This window comes from Corvus hawaiiensis, chromosome 17 (genome assembly GCF_020740725.1).
Source record: "Corvus hawaiiensis isolate bCorHaw1 chromosome 17, bCorHaw1.pri.cur, whole genome shotgun sequence".
NCBI lineage: Eukaryota > Metazoa > Chordata > Aves > Passeriformes > Corvidae > Corvus > Corvus hawaiiensis.
This window is the reverse complement of record NC_063229.1, coordinates 10,342,221-10,363,724: the sequence shown is the minus strand read 5'-3', so window position 1 is coordinate 10,363,724 and position 21,504 is coordinate 10,342,221. Positions and strand designations below refer to the sequence as shown.

Genomic DNA, 21,504 nt, shown 5'->3' with positions numbered 1-21,504 from the left:
CACGCCTGTTGCTGAGACCTTTAAGCTCAGCCAAGACTCAGCTGTGCAAATCTGACTGCTGCTAATACCAGTAAATCCAAAGACCTCCAAAGTCTTACTTTACATCCAAAGGTTATGTTGACTTAAAACACCCATGCAAGCTTCTTATTACAATTTTTAAATCCCAGCACAAAATCTGCATATCCAGATTTCATATCCACTGTGCTTCAGGTTAGCAACAGAAAAAGGAATGACTGAACTCCCCCTTGGAAATAAAAATACTTAAAAAGGTATGAAACAGGAAAGATTGTCCTTCCCTTTTTTTTTTTTTCCCCTCCTCAGTGAAAGCACATGATAGAATCATCATAAAGCTGCTCAGGTTAATCATCTAATTTGCCTTCCAAAAGAAACCCCCTTGGAATCTACATGCCCATTTACATAAGAATTTTAAAAGGCCTCTAAATTTATTCCTGAAATACTCATATTCAAATAACATTCACTGACATTCAGAAACGTTGGGTTCCTCTGATGGAGCACCACTAATTAGCAACTGGATTCCTGGATGTGATGGAGATGGATACAACACGAGGACGTGACAGAAGCTTGTAACAAGCCACTGTGCTTGTTGCCCACTTTGATGGCTTTCCCTGGAATTGGGAAAGGACATAAATGATTTGTTTAATTAGAAGAGGCAAAGCTGGAAAGGAAGGAGTATTTCACTACAGGCATTCGAGAGCTGCACAATGAAAAGCAACGTAAAACATTTAAAACACTTGAAAATTACTTTGGGGATGTAAACAAGACATTGATAATTGTGCTAAAATAAAATCAACACGCTTATGTGCAATCCAGCTGCAATCCCAGTAAATCCATTTGCTGTGGGCTCTGTAAAATGCTGCAGTTCAAGTACCTAAAACTTTGATGTAAATCAAAGGCCAGGAAAATACAGAAATGACAATAAGTGAAGGTGAAAGAGCATCCACACCAAAGAGAAACAGAGATTGTCAAATGCCTTTTAGTGCTCAGAGAGCCTCGAAATCAGAATGGGAGTATTTGCAGCTCAATTTAAACCTCCATTGAGTCAGAAGCAAAACGCTGAGAAAGCCATGACTTTTCCAGGGATAAAGACTTTGTCGTATGGCACCTACCCTTAGCCAGGAGCATCCATCATCTTTATTCATGTAAGCAATCCTGCTGTGACTTGCAACCTGGCTGCTCATTTACAAGGCTGAATAGAAGCCTAAATACCTCACTCCGGGTTCCCACATCCCTCGGTCTCAGCCAAAATCATCTCCCAAGGCAAATTCTCTCACTAGGAGAGCTGGAAATAGAAGTGGAGAGTCCTGCCTTTTGGTGCTGTGCCTCAATAAACATTCTCCTTCCCAAAAATAACTCCTGATGGCATCTCAATCCCCTCAGGCTTGGCCATGCCCAGCCCCATCCTCTGTCCTGAGATCTTGCTCCTTGGATGAGCCTGGAGGATCCCTGAGCATCCATGCGGGTGGGAAACATTGTGGTAAACACACTGGCTGGCTCCAAGGCAGGGATTGTCATGGTTTATAAACGTTTTAATAAATCATTATCAAAGGCCTGTCTGGGACAACATTTACAGCTCCTGTGCATTCTCAGTGCACCCAGGTGATGCCTGAGCAGCCTTGATAAGAGCCCCCCGGCTGTACAAAGCCATAAAGAGCACTGAGGACTGTGGTGTGAATGGTAGGATGGTTTGCATTGGAAGGGACCTTAAAGATCCCCTAATTCAAACCCCCTGCCTTGGGGCTGACACCTTCCACTGGAGCAGGTCGGCTAAATGGAGCACTGGAGCATCTCCAGAGGGCCAAAGCAGTGTTCCAGGGAAGGCTGTGGAGTTAGATGGTGGGCTGGGAGGTGAGAATTCATCCGGCTACAGAGAAACAGCTCTTAGAGATCCATGTTAGAGGGCTGGCGCTGGGATGGGAAGGAAAATCATAGAATGATTTAGGTTGAAAAATCCCTCCAAGATCGAGCCCAACCAAGCCAGCACTGCCAAGGCCACCACTAAACCATGTCCCCAAGTGCCACATCCACACATCTGTGAAATCCCCCTGTAAGAGCATGACAAAGCTGCTCAACCAAGTCACAATAAAACCTCTTTCCCTGCCTTCCTTCTATTTAGGCAGCACGTTTCTCAGAAATAAGAGCAGGATATAGGTTCAAATACATTTTATCCTTCAACATCCACCACTTCTGAAATCAGTTTCCACTCCAAGGGCTCCTCCAGCCTTTTGCCTGTACTTGTAACAGTCAGAGAACAGAACTGGCATCATCTGTCTGGAGTGCCAGAGCCAGAGTCCTGATCCAAACCCACGGACTGCAGGAATTTGAGCAGAAATTGGGTTTGCATGACATAACTTATCCCTAGTCCAGCAAAGGATTGTTTGTCTTCACACTTAGGAGTGAGACTGAGCTTAAGAGCTTTTCTGGATTGAAGCCTCAAAGAACAAAAGCCATCTGGAAATGCCAGGGAATGGAGATCAAGATCTGAACGCTTACAGTGGGAAAAGGAGTTAAATGTAAGGAATTGCTTGGGTTTTTTACAGGCTGGCTCTAATCATTTAACTTAGGCTGAATAAAAGCCTTATTAATAATAATGACTGCATGCAAAGTTCTAGCTCCAATGTTCTGCTTTGTCCTCACCCAGAATGAATCACTGGGAAATGCTTGTCTGCGTATTCTCCTCGCCCTGCACACGCAGCCTCAGAGGAGCCAGATGTCTGGAGGAAAACCCAAAGTATTAATCAAGCCTGTGCACCTGCCAGAAGAGTCTGTTCCTGCTGGGATTCAGCTCTGCTGGGCTGAGGTTTTCTTTCAAAAAATTTGGTGGGGAGAAATATATTCATGCAGCTGCAGAAATGGTTCATGGGAGAGAATCCTAAAGCCCACGGTGTAATTACAGTGCATTGGGAGGTAAATTAAGAGTATAAAATATTGGACATTTAAGTAATTCTTAAAATGTCTGTGCAGGCATTTATTCAGATCATGTTCATTGATTTTAATGTGAGGGAAAGTTGCTGTCTCATGCAATACCCATATTATTCAGATTGAAATCTGAGCACTGCCTCTCCTTCATCCCACAGGGTATTCCCCCAAAAGAGCCTCTACTTCCTCCCCACCCTGGAGAAATCCTTGCTAGTGAGCACAGGAATACAAACCTTCCTAATCTAACCTTTATCCCTATATGAAGATCAAGTCATTTCTGTTTCCTAAGTCTTGCTTTTCTGCAACACCTCAAGAAAAATAAATTTCAGAAGCCAAGGAAACGCTGCATGGTTGGACCGTGCAGGAATTGAAATTCCTCTTGCTGAGGTCAAGCTCCTCTTACCGATCTGGGCAAGTCACTCGATCTGACTTAAGTGAGCTCTAAAACTGGGTTAAAAGAAAGCTGTCCCTATAAAGTGTAATGCTGCATCTCATCTAAACATTCCTCGAGGGAATGTGATATATAAAAATAGGCTCTGGTCTAATTGCAGATAGGAAGATTGTCTCCAATCGGGCTGGTTCCCGCGGCAGACAGGAATAGTAGCTGGTTTTTCAAAGGTCTGTCCCAGAAGCAGCTATTCAGCTGGAGCCCGAGGTTTCCTGCCCACGAAGGACGAGCTCCATCCCCCTGAGCTCCTTCAGCTTCACTTCCCCACCTCCGACTTTGCACTAGTTCCACAGCACCACGAATTCCAGCACCTCAGCAACAAAAATCCTTGTTGAGAGCACCCACAGGGAGCTGCTGCCACAGGAGCTTGGCAGCTCTCAGCAGCCACTTGAACTATCCCAGACCCACCAAAGGCAACTAAATGGCTCAAAATCCTTGTGTTACCTTTAAAAGCCCCTGTCTCCCCATGGGTGAGGCCCTTGGCTTGTGCTCCTGTAAAAGCAGGACCCCAGAACTGTTGCTCTTGGGCTCCCTCCCAGATAAGAGTGAAGGAGAATGGCCGAGATACTGACAATTTCTAAGGCACTCAGATGCCCCAGTCACTTCCCAGGGTCCCCTCCCTGCTACATTCCTTGACAATTAGAAGACAAGGATGTGGTTTCTGAGAACCAGAGGCTAATGGATAACACCAATGTGTAAAATGCAAGGATTACCAAAGCCCTGCTAATTTCATTTGCTCATTGGTTTGTTTAATTAACAGAGTCTTGGGGAAAAGAAGGGAGTATTTGCAAACTACCCATAGAATATGTCTAAAAGTTGGTAATTTCAACATCTGTTTAATTTTACCTCTCTTGTCCCAGGTAGTGAGCAGGAGCTCACAGCCAAGGTGCAAAAGAATTGGCTTACAGCCTTTTGATTTCAGCTCCCAAAAGATCATGACCCCCAAGCTACGTAAAAAAAAAAGTAATCTGAAGAATAAGAGGAATGCCACAATAATCAGGATTGATGTTCCCTCTCACCCACTCCAGCACAAATCAGGAATAATGCCCTGAAAGCCAAGGGGGCTGCACTGCCCCAGGAGAGGATCCAGCTCAGCTGGCTCCAAACCCTGCGATGCCTGAGAGACACCTGAGTTTGGCACAAGAGAAAATGCAGGATTGGGTCCAGCCCCAGAAATAAAGAGCCTGTGGTCAGTTTTGGAGCTCTGCATCCTTCCCCACGTTGGTAGGCTGTCATCATCCTCCACGGCAGAGGTGGCAGAACATGGCCCTGGTGCTTTCCATGTCTGTGAAGCTGCTCCCATCAGGATGGGAACATTCTTTCCAGGAGCAGCACCTGGGCCATGCAGACAGGCAGCCCAGAGGAGCTGCCCAGGGTAAAGGGATGCAAAACAAACTTGCATCTCTGGAGAGCTCATCATTAAGCAGGCAGTGCTCTTTAGTCCTAAAAAATTGCTGAACCAGCCCAGTTATGCTGCAGAGGGGGGAGAACATCACGCCAGCTGCCAGTCAATCCCTGCTTAACTTCACCACTAACAGAACTATTTTGGGTCTCCCAGGAGTTGCAACTCTGAATTCAAAAGTCCTTTTCCACCTTTTCCTCTCCATCAGCAAAGTTTCTCTGAGCAGCAGCCAGATTTGTGCCAGCTGTGTGCTCCCCAGGAGCGATGGGGACATCATCCTGCCACCACCCACATCGGCACCTCCTTGGCTCACAGCAGAGATCGGCCAGCTCGTGACACCTGCACAGACGGTGACAGCTCTTTGCACCTGATAAATTAATCCCCAGCACCAAAGGACAATTAATCACTTCTATCACCTCTCACTTCTTCCCCGGCATAACCCGAATTCTGCAGGTGGATGGCCAGGTGTGGATGGGAGAGCAGGTGAGCACAGCTCACACATCGAGAACCGTTTGCAGAGGGAGAGGCTGCCCAGAGAGCTGCACACCCCGGGATGTGGAGGGAAGCCATGATCCTTGCCAGATGAAATAAAGGCAACCTCAGTTAATGAGGGAGCCTCATTTGAGCTGGGCAGCTTTGGGCGGCTGCTGCAAGCAGGGCTGGGCGTTGAGAGCGAGCATGTGCAGATCACGGCTTTTGTGCTCACCCGGATTCTTGCAAAAGAGGTGACAATACCTCATGCAAAGCTCCTCCAAAACTTCCATCAGTGGAAGAGGGGAGGAGCGATGTGTGTTCCCCCCAGCTATCCCTGCAGTGCAGCAGTTCACAGGTCAGCACAACCTTTTCATTTCAGTCAAGGCTACATTACCCAGCCAGTCCCCAAACCTCACCCCTGTCCCTCACTGCTGCTCATTGCTATGACGTGGGCAGATGGGAATCAGGCTCAGACAGCGCCAATCAGGTGGTGACTAAATCTCTGTGGATCTCCTGACTCCTAAAGCAATGGATGAACCTCAAACGATTGCCCTGTCTGGCTGCCTCTCTACCTAAAATTTGGACCTGTTGGCTGGTTTTCATCGAGTTTTCCAAAGTGATGGGCAGCAGTGAGGATAAGAACCTCTTCCCCTCTGTTTTTGCCCCTCAGAGGAGGCTGCCATGTGAGCTCCATGGGGCTGGCACACACCAGCCAGCCTGGGAAAGCCACGAGCTCCCGGAGAGCAGCTCCCCCGTGTTCCCCCGCACAGCAAATGACAGGTTTGTTCCCTCTACTTATTTCCCTGTGCCAGTAAACACAACAATAAATAGCAAGCTGCAGGAGGCAGATGATTGTGTGGTGAAAGGTGGAAAACATCTAAAAATGATTTAAAGCAGGGAGGAGAATAGGAAGAGAGAGCTGTGGATTATAATCTCTGAGGAGGAGGAGGAGCTGCTCGCCTGGGCAACGGCAGCAGAGGCAGGGAAGGTTTTCCTTCCCACCCTGCAGCTCCTTGCTCCGGGTGATGCTCAGGTCCTCTGTGCAGGTCCCTCCTTGCAAAGGTCCCCAGACCCAGCCCTGGCATGGGACACCAGCAGCCCCAGCCCTGGGACAGGAGCAGGGGCAGCACTGCAGGGGCTGGACCCTTTAAAAACTCCTAAGGAGCAGGGACACAGGGCATGGACACTTTAAAGCTGAAGAGAGATTATCTAGCTGCCATTTCAACACGCTGGTAAATCAAAGTCGATGGAAGCCATATGCTCTGCTGGGAAGCATCCATCTCGTTGCCAGGGAAACATCCTTCCCATTTAAAATGGCAGGCAAAGGCTTGCAAAAATCTGCTTTTAACTCCCTTTTCTCAGGCATGATCCAAGTCCCCCAGCAGCTCCCCCAGCCCTGCGGCATCGAGCTGTACTGCTGCCTGGGAGAGCTGCTGCAGCTTAGCCTGGGAACACGAGAAGGAGATGGTGCCTCTCCCGTGGGGTCCAGAGGAAATCAGAGCCAGCCTGGCAGCAGTGAGATCCCACATCAAATTCCCAGCTTAGTCCCAAGCCAGCTTCCACAGTTCATTCCTCTGGAAAAAAACCAGGGAATCACCTGCCTGGGTCACATCCAGCAGCTCCACTCAGGGATGCTGCAGGTGCCTGGTACAGACACACACAGATGTGCCCAGCTGTGGGGCAAGACCCTGCTGCAGCAAGGGAATGACCAACAGCACGACTATGGTTGGGTTTGTGCTGCTCAAACCATCTCCTGCAGAGCTGCAGGTGCCACCCATTCCTTACAAGCAGCGAGCACGAATCTGACCTTGGGAATTACGGCAATCCGCAGCCAGGACTGCAGGCTCCAGGAGCTGGGAAACCAGCACTGAGCTCAGCAGCTGGCTGGATCTGCAGCTGGCCCTGGGTCTCCTGCTCTGCATCTGCACCTTCTCCTAGCTCCCTCTAAGCCAGAGGTACAGTCCTTGTAACTGTTCTAACATGGTCAGGCTGGTTTACCAAGGCCTCTGTCAGCTGCGGGAGGAGGAGGTGATGGGGATGTGGGAAGGAGCACTCCCAGAGCACAGTTTATAATCTGGCACCATGGAAGTCACGGCAACAAACGCTCTTCAGCCTATTAACCCTAATGAATTTGCATGGGATTTTGTTTTAAACAGAAGACACAAACCAGTGCCCGCTGGGACAAAACTGGCACCCTCTTGCAAAGATGTTACTTCTCTGTGTTTCCCTGTCACCTAAGCCTCTCATGATCACAGAATGGTTTGGGTTGGAGGGGGCCTTAAAGATCACCTCGTTCCCACCGTCCTGCCATGGGCAGGGACACCTTCCACTAGACCATGTTTTTTCAAGCCCTGTCCAACCTGGCCTTGAACACCTTCAGCCCTTTTTTTTTTTAAACAGTTCTCATTTATTGTAAATCCCATAAGCAGATGAAGCCAAAACCAGAGCATTTTCTATTCTGATAAGTAACTATGCCTTAAAAACATTTATAATGGAGATCAGAGACAATATTTAATAATTCAAAACCTAGGAAGGCCTGATGGGACAAGGATACATCCTGAAGGCTCCTTGTCTGTATGGGAAATGGTTATTGCAGCTGGAGGAGGGAGAGGCTAGGGTTACAGCCTGGGGAGAAGGGATGCTGGATTTTTATGCTGCAGGCATCCTGTGTCACTGAATTCCTCTGTACCTCAGCTCCCAACTGGAAAACGGGGTGATGATTCCCCCCAGCACACAGAGGCACACCTGAGGTTAATCCCGGGTCTAGCTCAAGATACGTCCATGACCCTCAGCAAGCAATAAATCATTCTGGAGTAGCACAAAGCCTGGCACAAAAACCACTGCAAAGCACACCAGCAACCCGGGCTCACGTGGACCAGAGCCAACACAGCATCTTAAGCGACAGCACAAAGCCACCCGGGAGCGCACAGGAGCAGTGTCCTCCAGCACATGACCCCAGGCCATGCCCAGCACCACAGCCAAGGGATTGGTCCTCCCCTAGGTAAGAGCTCAAGGCAGTTGCAACAGTCTTAAACCCCTCTCCCGGATGCTGACTTGGCTCCGGAGCCAGCGGCAGCAGCCGGTGCGGAGCCCGCGAGCAGACGCCGCAGCACGAATCCCCCACCAGGGCATCCTGCTCCTGCCAGAGCCGGGCAGGAGTCACCTTCACTCGGTAGCATCGGAGCCAGATCTCCCTGGCGACTCATCAGCCGGCTCCGAGATATGCTCGGGCTGTCTGGGAATTATGTCAGCGGGCACTGTAAATATCCAATGGCCCTTTTATGATCCCGCACGCTCCTGCTACCTCCCGCTTGGCTCGGAGCCGCGTGCGCGCTCTGTGCTGTGTGCTCAGGACACCAACAGTGATACAAAGCAATGAATGGATAACAGCCAGGTAGTATTTGGAGTCACAGCATCCTCAGCCTGCTGCTAAACCAAAGCAGGAGCAGCTCCATCCTGGTTGTGTAACCCAGCCTCACAGGACATTCCCCATAATTAGAGGGCCTTTCCCTGCAGTCCCATGGGGGCCATATGCTGCACTCATGAAAGGATGCTCAGAGCTGAGCTTCCTCTCCAGCACATATTTTCAGTCTTCCCTAGAAACAGCAAAGAGCAAGAGGAAGCAGGAAGGAGGGAAAAAAAAAAGTTTAATTAATCTTCATTTAATTTCTGCCGTCTTTTAGCAAATGGAAAATAAGTGAGCGAGCCCATCAGGCCTGTGGTGCTTCCCTGGGCTTTACTAGCCCTTGCTTTTCCCAGATGAGATGCACATCCCACCAGGCCACTGCAGCCAGCAGGGAATGCCATCGCAGGGTCAGTCTTGACTCCAGCCACTCTTCCCAACACATCCCACAGGGATGTGGCTGCAGGGCAGATGGGCTTCCCCAGAAACAGATGGAGAGGCAATTCATTACCTTCATGAATTTCTCCGTGGAGGTTCAGCTTTTTCTCTAGCGCAGGGTGGGGTTTGGGCAGGTGCTCCCTGCCAAACGCACACCCACAGGCGGCTGCTTGCAAAGATGGGCAGCAAAAATGGCAGGTTCGATGGAGGTGCTCCCCAGGTGCCCGAGTTCTTGCACATGCATGGATCAAGTCCAGGCAAGATCTAACCCTGAATTATTAGCAGGTCTCCTAGGTCTGGCTATTCCAAAGCTTGAGTGGAAACCTGAGATTGGGATGTGTCCCACCTATTTGAGATATTTACATTCCCAGCTCCTGGTAAAACATGTAAGATAGAAACAACTTTAGAGTCCCATTCCCTTGTCTTATTCAGACACTTTCCCTATAATTGCAACCTCAAATTATTCCCCCCATACTAAGACTGATTAAAACCGTCACCAATTTAAAACCAAGTTTCATACCTACATGGTGTTATCTAAACTGACAAAGGACAGGATTAGGTTAGATATTAGGAAGAAATTCTTCCCTGTGAGGGTGGGCAGGCCCTGGCACAGGGTGCCCAGAGAAGCTGTGGCTGCCCCGTCCCTGGAAGTGTTCAAGGCCAGGTTGGATGGGGCTTGGAGCAACCTGGGATAGTGGAAGGTGTCCCTGCCCATGGCAGGGGGTTGGAACGAGATGAGCTTTAAGGTCCCTTCCAACTCAATTCTATGATTCTATTTATCCCATTAATCTACTGATTCCCTTGCTAAGCCCCAGCAGCTCTCTCTGTGTCATTTAACATGACTTGAGATGCTCCCACCAGCCACAACTGCCTCGGGGGAGCACAGGCTCTGGGCCTGGAGGGGCAGCTCAGAGAAGGTTTTGAATTACATCTGTTTTCTGTTGCAGAAAAGAAAAACATCATCAGCTACATAAGGCCAGTGCAGAAATTCTTCCTATCCCATCATTAGCTGGCACGGTAAGTGAGAAGCTGCTAATTAAGAATAGTATTAAAAACATCTAGATGTAATAAGAAGAAAACGTGGCAAAGAAGAAAAATTCAGTGCAAAATTCTGATAAATTACAGACAAAGAGCTCAGGAAATTCTCCTTCTGTCTAAGTCTTTTCCCTTCCTTACAGGAATAGCCATAACTAAGAAAAAGACCATGACAGAGATGTGTGTCCCCTACCCACAAGAACCAAACCACGAGATCACATTAACCAAGTTTCTTTAGTGCTGATACGGATTAAATGCTTCGTTCCCTCAGGCTATGGAGACACAGCCCTCATGAAGTGCCAGCAATTGAGTTCAAGACATAATGACATGAGGACTTGTCCCTCTGGCTCAGGGTGATGCTTAATTGGGTGTGAAGTCAGCTTTTGGATGAACACTGCCATTAGCATGCTGGCTTCTGTGCATCTCCCAGAGAGGTGCTCTGTGAGGGGCTCTCCTTCCCCCCCAAATTCACAGCAGGGCAGCTTTCTGAAGCCGTGGGCTGTGTCTGAAAAGGCCCATCCAGGGAAAAATGACCCAATGAAATTCCTGCACTGGCTTTGTCTCAGAGGAGCCCATCCACCTTAGCCCATGGCACCTCCAGTCCCTGCTCTAATACCACCGGAGACTGTTACAGACACTCACCTCATCTCTCCTTCTCCCACTGATCAAAAACCCAACAGCACCAGCAAAGCAACCTCTGGGGGAAAAAGACGGTACAAATCCCACCTCCCCCTCAGCCATGAGCCACTGCAGAGCAAGAGCTTCCCCTGGACAAGGACAGCCATTGTGCTGGGTCCCCACAAGAGGTCCCAGCAGCTCCACACCCCAAGATGGACAAACATCCCATGCAAGCTCCTACCCATGCTCCAGACGGCCATGCTCCTTCAGCCAGGAGAGATGGGATCAGCAGCACCGATCTTCCAAAGGATGGAGCCAGTTTGAGGGTTGGTTTTGTTGCTCATTCAAGCCTGGAGTCTTTATATAGTGTCAGGGCAGGATCCAAAAGCGGAAGAGAGACACCCACTCCCAGGGAGTGTAACACACACACTGAAATAAATAGCTCCCTGCCTAAGGGGATGACTCAGGAATCTCACTAGTCCTTAAAGCACAAATCACTGCTAATAAACCCCAGCAAACTTGGAGGAAGGCCTAGCAAGAGGTCAGCTGGGCAAGACTTGGCATTTCCAGCCTTGCCAGGCATAAAGGAAGAGGAAGGATGAGTAACCACTGAAAAATAACAATGTCCAGCATTGAAGCAATGGTCACACCAGCCTAAGCCCTGCCTGCAGTCTACCTGCCTCCAGAGCATTGAGTAGTCCTTGTTACTGGGGAGATGTTTTAGTTTTTACTGCCCCTCCTGGAAGCACTCAGGCTTAGCCACCATATGGCTTGAAGTGGCAGGAGGCAACAGAGCCTCACTCCCTGTTTGTCCAGCTATAATATACAGATATTTATATTTATCTCTTTTGCTCTCCTCTTGAGTGAAAGATGGAGTGCTCTTACATCCCTTATTATGTTCTTCAGATCAGGTAACAAACCTCCCAGCAAGCATAAACTCAATTGATGGCCACTTGGAGACTCTGAGTTGAGCACAAACCCATAAACATGCAGGAGAACGTCTCCCAGAGCTGTCATTTCGCTGCCACATGTAACACTCCAACAGGACAAAGTCAATAGGACCCATTCACAGCCCTCGACGTGCTGCATCTGTAATGAACAGCCAGATCACAGCAAAGCGTCCCTCTGTAGGTGGTCCATGTCATTGGGAAGATGCCACCTTCATCCTCTCAGCCCAACGTTAGCCCTGCTGAGGTTCTCAGACCACAGGTTGGCCAAAGCCAACCCCACCTTCCTCTGCAAACCCAAGGAGCCCAGACAGAAACCAACCAACAATCAAAAAGCAAATCAGGCGACAGGAAATGTTGTTAAAAAGAGAAGGGGAGCAAAGAGAACATCTACCAGCAATGCTCCAACAGCTATTTTACACCTTTTCTGTGTCTTTCAGCAGGGACTGGCTCTTTTTGACTTGATGGACAGAACAGAAGCTTGTAGACTTCTACTCCCTTTAGGGGTGCTTGTACACTGCTGTAATATTAATAGAACAATCTTTTCCCCTTTCTATTCATTTTAACTATTCTTTGACTGATTTTTTCTTTTTCCTTTGCACCCCATATCAGTTTTTCCCACCACATCAACCCAAATCTGCAAGAAACAGACACTGCAGGTACCCAAACACAACCCACTGCCCTCACACAAGAGACACACGAGGGGTACACAAGCCACCTTTGAGTCAGGATTTCTGAGAGTTTATTTTTTTCCTGGGCATCATGATAACTTCATGGAGAGTGACAGGCTCGCTGTGGGAGCAGTGTTAGGAGTGCCTGCCCTGCTGTGCTCATCCCTTGCAGTGCGTGACAGCAGCTCCGCTGCCACCCCAGCCCTAATTTGCTCCCATACTGTCACCTCCCCAGGGCTGGCAGAGCTCTAAACGAGAGAGCAGGACTGCCACGGAGATCAGGGTTTGTTTACAAATGAGGAATTTGTGAATGCCTGGGAAAGACCCTCCCGAAGGCAAGATCTGTCCTGAAGAGACCAAGCACCAGCCATGATGGACTGCCAGGAAGTTCAGATGAAGAGCAGTTGCCTCCTAACCCAGTCATTCCCTCTGCCTTTGCCTGTCCTCTCATTTCTTTCCCTGTCCCACCCTCCCGTGGGAGGCAGTAAAAAAAGGAGGACCCCTGAATGAAGATGGCAACTGGGCACTTCCCTCTGAAACACAACTGGAGCTGCTTAGGAACTACAACCAGGGTCAATAAGGATTGATTACTTCTGATTTCTCCCAGTCTTGTGTTGCAGATCACAAGAGTTGATCGGGGTTTGCTATGAAAGTTCCATTCTCCAAGGTGGATCTCAGATCCAGGTCATCCCATTTCAGTGTGGATCAGCTTCATCTCTCCCATTCACCTTACCTGGTGGGGTGTCCACAGTGTAGTTCTGGCTTTGAACACCCCAGTTCCCACAGGCTGTGGCAGGAGGTGGGAGATGCCTCAACTCACTCCTGTTTTTCAGTTGGAAATCCTGCCAGGCTCTGTCTTCTCTCCTCCTTGCCTGGACTGGTCCCACCCAGCTCTCACTGAGGTGCGCAAGGGAATTTCAGCTCCCTCTGCCATCAACAGAGAGAAATGGACACCTCCACATGGCAAACCTGCCCACCTAAGCCTGTACTGAGGCTCCTGTGGGATTTCCACGAGGAAACCAGCATGTATCTGAGTGTCACCACATTCACAATGAAAGCCCACTACGCCTTAAACATCTGGACGTTATAGGTCCCAAGACAAATCAAGTGACTGCTCAGTTACAGAGCTTGCACCCAGCAGACCCAGTGACTCTGATGTAGCTTTAAATCACCGCCCTACAGCAGCAAGAGCAAGAGGTGAGAAGATTCCAGAGGTTTTCTTGCTTCCTCTCTCGCAAAAGTCTGCTTTTGACATCCAATCCACTCAAAAAAAAATCACTGGATGGATGCTCACCAACACCAAAACTTTTCCACACATCTAAAAAGCACATTAAGAGGCTGGAGCGATGCCAGAGAGAGACCAGAGAGTTCTGCAGGAACTCTCTGCTTTTGCTCATCTACTGGCAGTTGTACAGCCAAGAAGCCCCGAGGCTGTAATGAAGCAGCTCTTGCCATCCCAGCCAGTGCCTTGTGTGAGATACTCCCCATCAAACACTGAGTAATTATTTCAGTGCCTCACAATAAATGCACACAACGCCCCCAAGACACCTCTGCTGTCAGTGTCACAGGAGGCTGCGTTTGCAGCTCACCCAGGATAAGGCCACAAGAACCACGTGGGGAGCCGAGGTCACCACAGCTTCAGGAACTGAGCAAGTTCACACGACTTGCTCATCACACAGCTTGCTCTTACTGGGAGAAAAGATTTACATTGAAATTTACATTGGTCTACTCCTGCAGTCCTGGTGGAATCATCTTTTGTCACAGGTGACTGTCAGAACAGCCCAAGTCTTTTTGTCTTGTAACCTGATTAGGAGGCATTTAAATATACGGTGGCGCAGGACCCAGCACCCACCGTCCTTCTGTGCTCCCTGGTTTTGCCATCGTGTGCTCACCCTTCAAGTACATCTAAATACACTCTAAATGCATTCTAAATACAGCCATGAAACCCAGTTCGGACCACCACAACAGTCTGGCTTTGCAATGTGGTTCCTTTAGGATCATGGGGGGCTAAAAATCACCGCATTACTCTAAAGAAATGTGTAGCTCAGTGTTGGAGACTCCTCTCTTTGATATACAGGGCCATCACACCAACAGGGACAGGCCATTAACCCTTTGTAGGAACCACTCAGCTCTACCATATCTGTTCTAGAGGAGATTCCATGGCAGGAAAAGGGACTGGCACATCTCCTTGTCACCACTATTTAAAGAATAATCTGTTCTTCTGGAACTAAGAAACCAACTGAACATTTGGGCTACCTTAAAAAGGGTTATACAGGGCTAAGTGTTTGCTACTTAACTCCCAGAAGCCAAACACTAAATTCACATGCTTTGTATCCTTGTGAGCACCATTGATGCCTGGCAGGCAAATCCTCTGCCCTGCTCACCCTGCCTTGCCAAAGGAATGACACCGTGTCTCACCCTGTCATCCCTTCCTTCTGCTGAAATGCAAAAAAAACCAAATCAAGAAACCTGATTTTTTTTTTTTTTACCATATCTCTTTGAGCTATGCCCATCTTCCCTTTAGTACAGGATTTGGGGCTTGCCTTTTGGGTTATTCCTTTCTTTTATACATCGAGCCATAGTGAGACTCATCTAGTTGAGGTGTGTTGCAGCACAAAGAGGAGGTCGCCCAGGGGATCAGCTTGTTTTTCATTTCCTTAATGTCAGTGTGGGGCGAATGTGATGGCTGGAACGTGACACATTAAAGCGACTGTAATCAGGTTGCTCCCACCAAGCTCTGAGTAAGCAGCTGGAGAGGAGCTCGTGAGGCATCCCACAGGGAAGGTCCCCTGGTCCCTGGGGTGGACACGACCCCACAGCTCAGGGCAGCAGCACTGGAGGTCAGAGCCCAGCAGGTCCATTAAGATCAGCACCTGTGGGAGATCTGTACTGGCCCCTTCATCCCGCTCAACCTGGAGGGGGGAAGGAGAAGCCAGGAGAGGTCCCTGTACGTCGCTGGTGGATGGGCTGAGTCTGGTGGCATCATACCTGCCCACAACAACCCTGGCTGTGGGTGAGGGCTGCCCATGAACCACCACTCCTCAGGGCTTGGGGATGGACAATCGAGACTGTCAGACCACATTTACCCCGAATTCTGATGTAAGAGATTATCTGGGAATGGATCTATGTGAAATAACCATGCTTTTATCAGTTCTGAGGAGTGAAAGGGGTCACAAAAGAGGCCACTTCTGCAAAGAGAAACCTGGAACTCCAGGGAAGCACCTCATCCACTCTCCATGCTCCCCCCCGTGCCAGCCATGGCCATGCCAGGATGCAGGCAGGACACTGGAGAGAGAGGTGGCTTGTCTGGGTGAAAAGGGAGAACAAATGGGATGGAGATGGTACAAGGAAATTTTAATAGAATTAGACAGGGAGGAAATGTTCCTCCTTATTATAATTTAAGTCCATGCACTTGCTTAATTAACTAAATGTATGGTGCACAGTATGCAGATGAAAAATGCACCCAAACTATTTTTAACACAGTTAAAGAGACGCATTAGGGTTGTAAATTCTAAGTAGGAAACGCAAGAATTATGTTGGTTCCTGAGCACACAGCTTTAAAAGTGCCTGAATCCAGGCTGTTTTCGTGCCACTGCTCCAAAAGCTGCCCCTTCATCAGCTCAGGGACCCAACATGAGCAGCTCACCCAGGGATCAGCAAATGTGTCTCCAGACACCTCAGACCATGGGGATGCCCAGTGCAAGTACATTGCTAAGGCTGGCAGAGAACAGTCATCCCTCCTGAAATAAGTTGGCAGGTAGGGACAAAAATCACTTTCAAGTATTACAGCCCTTCCTGAGCACAGGGCAGGCTACAGAAACCAAGCCAAAAGGACTAGAAGGGAAAAAAAAATTATTCAGAGTAATAAAATGGAAAAATTTTGGAAGCCAAATGCCCACATGTACAGAGAGCTACCCTGAGATCTAAGTGCTGTTGCACTCCTCAAAAAGCCTGACCTGCTCTTTAAACACAGCTCAACTTTTCAAGTTTCAGCTCAGCCTTGAATAGAATGAAGCCATGTGCTGCATTGTTAAGGATCTGCCAAAAAACCAAAAAAAAAAAAAAAACCCAAAAACAACAACAACAAAAAAACCCCATGGGGAGGAATAGAAAGATGTTGAGAGAAATATCAGAAGAAGGTGAGAGATAAGGGAGGCTCAGACCTCTGGGAGCCAGAGAGCACCTCTAGCTACACTCAAAAACAGGGCCCACCAGGCTCAGCTGTCCATGGGGTTGTGCAAAATATATCATATATATCATACACACAGCTCCCAAGAGCAGGTCACCCAGTTGTGTCAGTGTAGGAAGAGCTATTAAGCACAAAAATGAATCATGACACAGAAATATAAAACCGTGCTTTTGCTCGCAGAGGTAACAGCGCTTTTAGAGAGGCAACATCTGAGATGAGACCGGGGTTGGGGGAGTGAGAGCTTCCCTGGTTTGAATTTCCCTGATTTCTTATGCATGAAATGCTGTGAAAGGGGATGATCGACAGCAGGAAGAGGTGGGGAATGAAATCAGATGGATTCGATCTAGGATGCAGCACTGGAAATAAATGCAACCTGCACAGGCATCTCAAGGCAGAGCATCAGTGGCCCGGTGCAGAACCAGCCTGGGCCTCTGCAGGCAGGAATTTAGCAGAGGTACTTACCCAGAGGCACCTCTCATATTTCTTGAAACATCTCCACACTGAGAGAGTCCCAGTAGTTTTTGTCTTGGCTTTGGATGCAGGGAGCTGCCTGAGCAGCCCCGGAGCAGCTCCATGCCTGGAAAGGCAGCTGAGTCTGTGAGCATCTCTATGAGCTAAACCCCAGCCTTGCAGCATCACAAACTCACGCACACTGGAAATAAATCTCCATGCAAGAAAGTCCCTGTGAGCAGCAGGAGCAGGGAAATAGCGGTGCTGGTAGTAGGGCGGGCTGACTGAGCCCAAGACAGTGGCAGGACAGGGCATTCTCATCCACAGTCTTCTTCAGGACTGCCATTCCTGCAGGATGAGGGCTAAAGGTGATTCTGTGCTCCAGGCTTTGGCACAAAATGGGGTTTGGGGTTTGGGGCAGGAGGAGACAGGGTGACCCCCAATAGCACAGGTAGGGCACTGCACTGGTTATCGGGACATAGAAATGGCTCCAGCTCTTCCACACAAACTTTGTGACCTTGAGGCAATCTTGTCATCCTCCCACATCTTTGAATAAGCTTTTTATCTGTCCTGTCTGCATTACTGACTTCCAGTTACAAAACCCATTCCAACACCCAGAGACCTGGCACAGGCCACACTACACTCACCCGGGCAGCAAGGGGGGATAACTGATGCAGGAGCTTATCCTGGTAACTTTGTGTGAAGTTTCCCATATCCATCAGCTCTCCAAACACTGTATCAGCAAACTGCCAAGGCTAAACCTATCATGTGTATGGTACAGGACACGGGAGTCCATAGAACTTCCCAATGCACTGTAAAAAAATAATGATATCACTGCCACTTCACAGACATGGGTGCAATTACCACCTCAGCCCTGAATTTAGCCTCCATTTCCCAGCAGGTACGTGAGGGGTGGGGGCAGAGGCTGGTTTTGCATGGCTCCCTGTGGTGTCACAGTGGATACAAGTGGAGTCACAAGCCCAGAACAAATGCAGGTACTTGGGCTGGGGGGGATGCAGCTACATGGTGAGAGTCAGGGGGCACTGGGAACAGCCTGGCACTGGGAACAGGGCAGTTTAGGGTGACCCTACTCCTGCCCTGGGAGCATTCCTGGCTGCCCAAGCAAACCCCGCCGCAGAGAGCCAAACAGGTCAGAAGTTAAGACAGAGCAGCTGAAGAAGCCAAAGATGTTTGTAAAGCCCTCACGGACAAGCTTCACCTTCTGCTTGACATTCAGCTTTCAGCCCCTTCCATCTCTGTCACTGTCACCCCAGCATCCCCAGCTGGGGTCTCACCTGCATTTAATGCCGCACACAACATCCCCACCCTCAGTGCACACACACAGGCAATAACCCAGCTCATAACGTGAACACTTGGCCCCTCCACATGGTTCTGGAAGATTTTGTGACACAAACCACCCACAACTCCAGAGGATGGATGGCAGCATGAAGGGTGCTCAGTATGCCCAGTGCTGGACTTCACACTCCTCATCGTAGCTGCAACTGAGCTCCACAGATGCTCTCTCTTCTCCTCTCCCATTTCCCTGGGGGGATGAGCTTCCCCAAGGACCCCAACTCGCTGCAGTGCTCAGCAAAGCTCCCCCTTCCACCCAGCCAGGATCTCCCCTCTCTGACTGGTCCCACCAACACCTCCAAGGAAGGCCTCATTGTACAAAATGGCTGAGGAGCAGAAAGCACATCCCAACTCCTTATCTTACAGCAGCATAACAGCAAAAGGATGGAGGGGGGAAAAAACCAGAAAAATCCCCAAAAATCCTTTTGCTGTGGCTGGCAGAGGCCCTGGCCATGAGGAAAAACACAAAAACTAAACAAAAAAACCATTGGCACCAGGGTAGGAGCATCCCAGCCTGAGCCCAGGCCTGCGGAAGAGCCCAGTGGGACTGTGGAAAGTCCCAGAGGGAAGGGAGTTGCAGTAACACCGAGATTTATCTTGACTCTCCCTTCGCAATCCTGGGAACAACGGGAAGTCATCTGCTCTCCTATGCAGCAGTGCTTCAGAGATGGGAATCCTTCTGCCAAACGCGGGTCAGCGGGGCCATTTCTGCCCAAAACCCGGGTACCAGGGGGGAGATGTGCACCCAAGGGATGCTCCTTTGTTTACCGCTCGGCCGTACAGGCAGGGAGCCCCAGACACTGATTAGCATTTCTTTCTAGACACATCTCCCATTCAGACGCTTCCCACGGGGGACAAGAAATACCTCCAGAACCCTGAGCAGAGCCACAGAACCAACCCCAGACCCAAACCGACTGCAGCCAGCCAGAAGGCAAAGATGGGGCCGGGGAGGGAAGGATGCTGGGGAGTGGGGGGGAGGAGAGACGGTGCCTGAGCAGAGCTTTTTGTTCCTCTGCTCACAGCATTGCTATGGTGATTTCAAGCAAGACGGAGGAACAGTCGCTACCCATCACTCCCGCTGCTCCAGCCCCCTGCACCGATCGCATGAGCAGCCCCTTCCCCCGCAAGCAGGAGCGGGCAGGGGGCGACAGGGGCTCCTTGCATCGCACCTCTCCTGGAAGCCACCCGCCAGCTCTGCAGGGGCAGCTCCTTCCCCCCCGCCCCCTTCCCCGGATGGCCATCACCGCCCCGTCTCCGGGCACCGCCTGGGCTGGGGCGAGGGATGCGGGATGCGGGATGCGGGATGCAGCGGCGGCCCGGCCGGGCGGCCCGACTGCTCTGGGAGAGGATGGGGGGCAGCGGCTCAGCCGCCGCCCCCCGCAGCATCCCCCGGGGCTCCCCAACCAGCCCTGGCACCCGGCATCCCTTCCCCGCACCCGCTCTGCAGCTGGAGCATCCTTCCTCTCCGGCGCATTTGGGGGGCTGAGGGGGTGGAGGAGGGCACACCGAACGGGGGGGGGGGTCTCTGCCATCAGGTTTGCCCCCCACCCTTTTACTCACACGTATGCGTGGTAAATGAAAGCCCATCCCCGCGGTCTCTCCAGCACATTGTAGAGGAAATTCTGCAGCTTGCGGTAAAAAGCATTCCTTTTGGGGGGCTTCCCGCTGCCCGAGACCCCGGAGCGGGGCTTGCTGAGGATGCTGCCCCGCTTGGAGCTCTCGGAACCGGCGATGAGGAGCGCTCCGTCCCGGCTGGAGTCCGGGGCGCCCGGGTCCAGCCCCACGAAGCCCACCTTGAGCTTCTTCTCCGCGGCGGGCCCCGGGTAGACGCCTCCGTTGCGGGATTTCTGCACCATGGTGGCGGCGGGGGGCGGCGGGGCCGGGGGCGGCGGGGGGCTCCGGCGGGGGCTCCGCCCGCGCTCCCCGCCGCTGCTCCGCGCCCGGCGCAGCCGAAGCCGCAAGAGCCGCTGCAATCGGCTCCGCCAGCGCCGCCCCGCCGCCGCCCGCCCCCTTAACCCTTGGCATCCCCCGCCGGCAGCCGCCTCTCGCGCTGCCTCCACTCCCAAAAATCCGGGTTTGCCATTCCTCTCCCCCCAAAATTTAAAAAAAAGCGACTCCGGCCGCGCCCCTCAAGAAAATCAGGGTCTGGCATTGTTCCCCCAAATGTAGGTCCCTCCGAAAGCGGGCTCTGACATCCCACTCTCAGATCAAGATACAACATCTTCCCACTGCCCCCAACCCAGTGTCCGCTCCCAAAACCAGGCTCTGTCACCCCCCTCAAAATCACCACGAGGAGGGCTCCTTCTGCACCTCCGGGAAGGGCTGGGCAGCACCCTGGGAGGGGATGCCCATCCCCGTGGTCCCACAGGCAGCGAGTGCAGACATTGCTGCAGCTTCACAGGAGGGACCCAATCCATGCCCCATGTTCATGAGCCCACTCGGCAACAGTCCTGCTCCACCTCTCACAAATCCCAGCGTGCAAAGTCATTCCCATTCTCCATGCTTCCCGAAGGCCCAACCTATCATCTTGGAAGCCCAAATTCAGCTTCCTTCATGCACTGAAACCCCATCATGATGTGGTCACCAAGGGGTTCAGAAGCCAAACTCCCAGCATAGAAAGTCCATTTCCAGATGTGCTGACACAAATCAGCTCTTTAACACCCCAGTATTTATAGTCCAGTAGCACCATTTTTCCCCCTTACGCCATGGCTGGATTCTGCCCCAAGGAATATTTCCTCCTGACACACCTTCACAGGACTCAGGAGAAGACAGGGAGAATGCAGAAGATATGACAGAGGTGCCTGCCCCACATAATTATCCTCCATGGAATGGGTTCTTAGCAGTGCAATGGGAAGACCTGCAATCAAATAAAATCAAGTCAAAGATCATCAGCTCCTTTCCAGTAACAGTTCTATCCCTTACAACCCAAAAAATCACAAGTGGTCTGTGAAGTGCACACCTCTGCATGTTCTTCTTAAGTAAAACAAGGCTTCAGGACAAAACTTTTTGTATGTAAAATGAACTGCAAGCTCAGATAAGCTGCTCCTTTCATCACAAATACCTCCACACAATGTTAGTAGGGAAGCAGGAAAATGGTGGCCCCGAGTTTTATGGCTGCAGGAGCCACCCAGGGCTGTGT

General features: G+C 50.5%; 1 protein-coding gene across 18 annotated transcripts in view; it reads right to left on the bottom strand.

The window, feature by feature from the left end:
- The window catches only part of KCNQ2 (potassium voltage-gated channel subfamily Q member 2), a 74,919-nt gene extending 54,676 nt beyond the window's left edge, over nt 1–20,243 (bottom strand). For all 18 annotated transcript variants that reach the window (XM_048321558.1, XM_048321569.1, XM_048321559.1 and 15 more), the window contains exon 1: nt 19,926–20,243. In XM_048321558.1, coding sequence (XP_048177515.1) covers nt 19,926–20,221 — 296 coding nt within the window. In that variant the 5' untranslated portion in view covers nt 20,222–20,243. The remainder of the gene's footprint in view (nt 1–19,925) is intronic.
- Between the last annotated feature and the right edge of the window lie 1,261 nt (nt 20,244–21,504).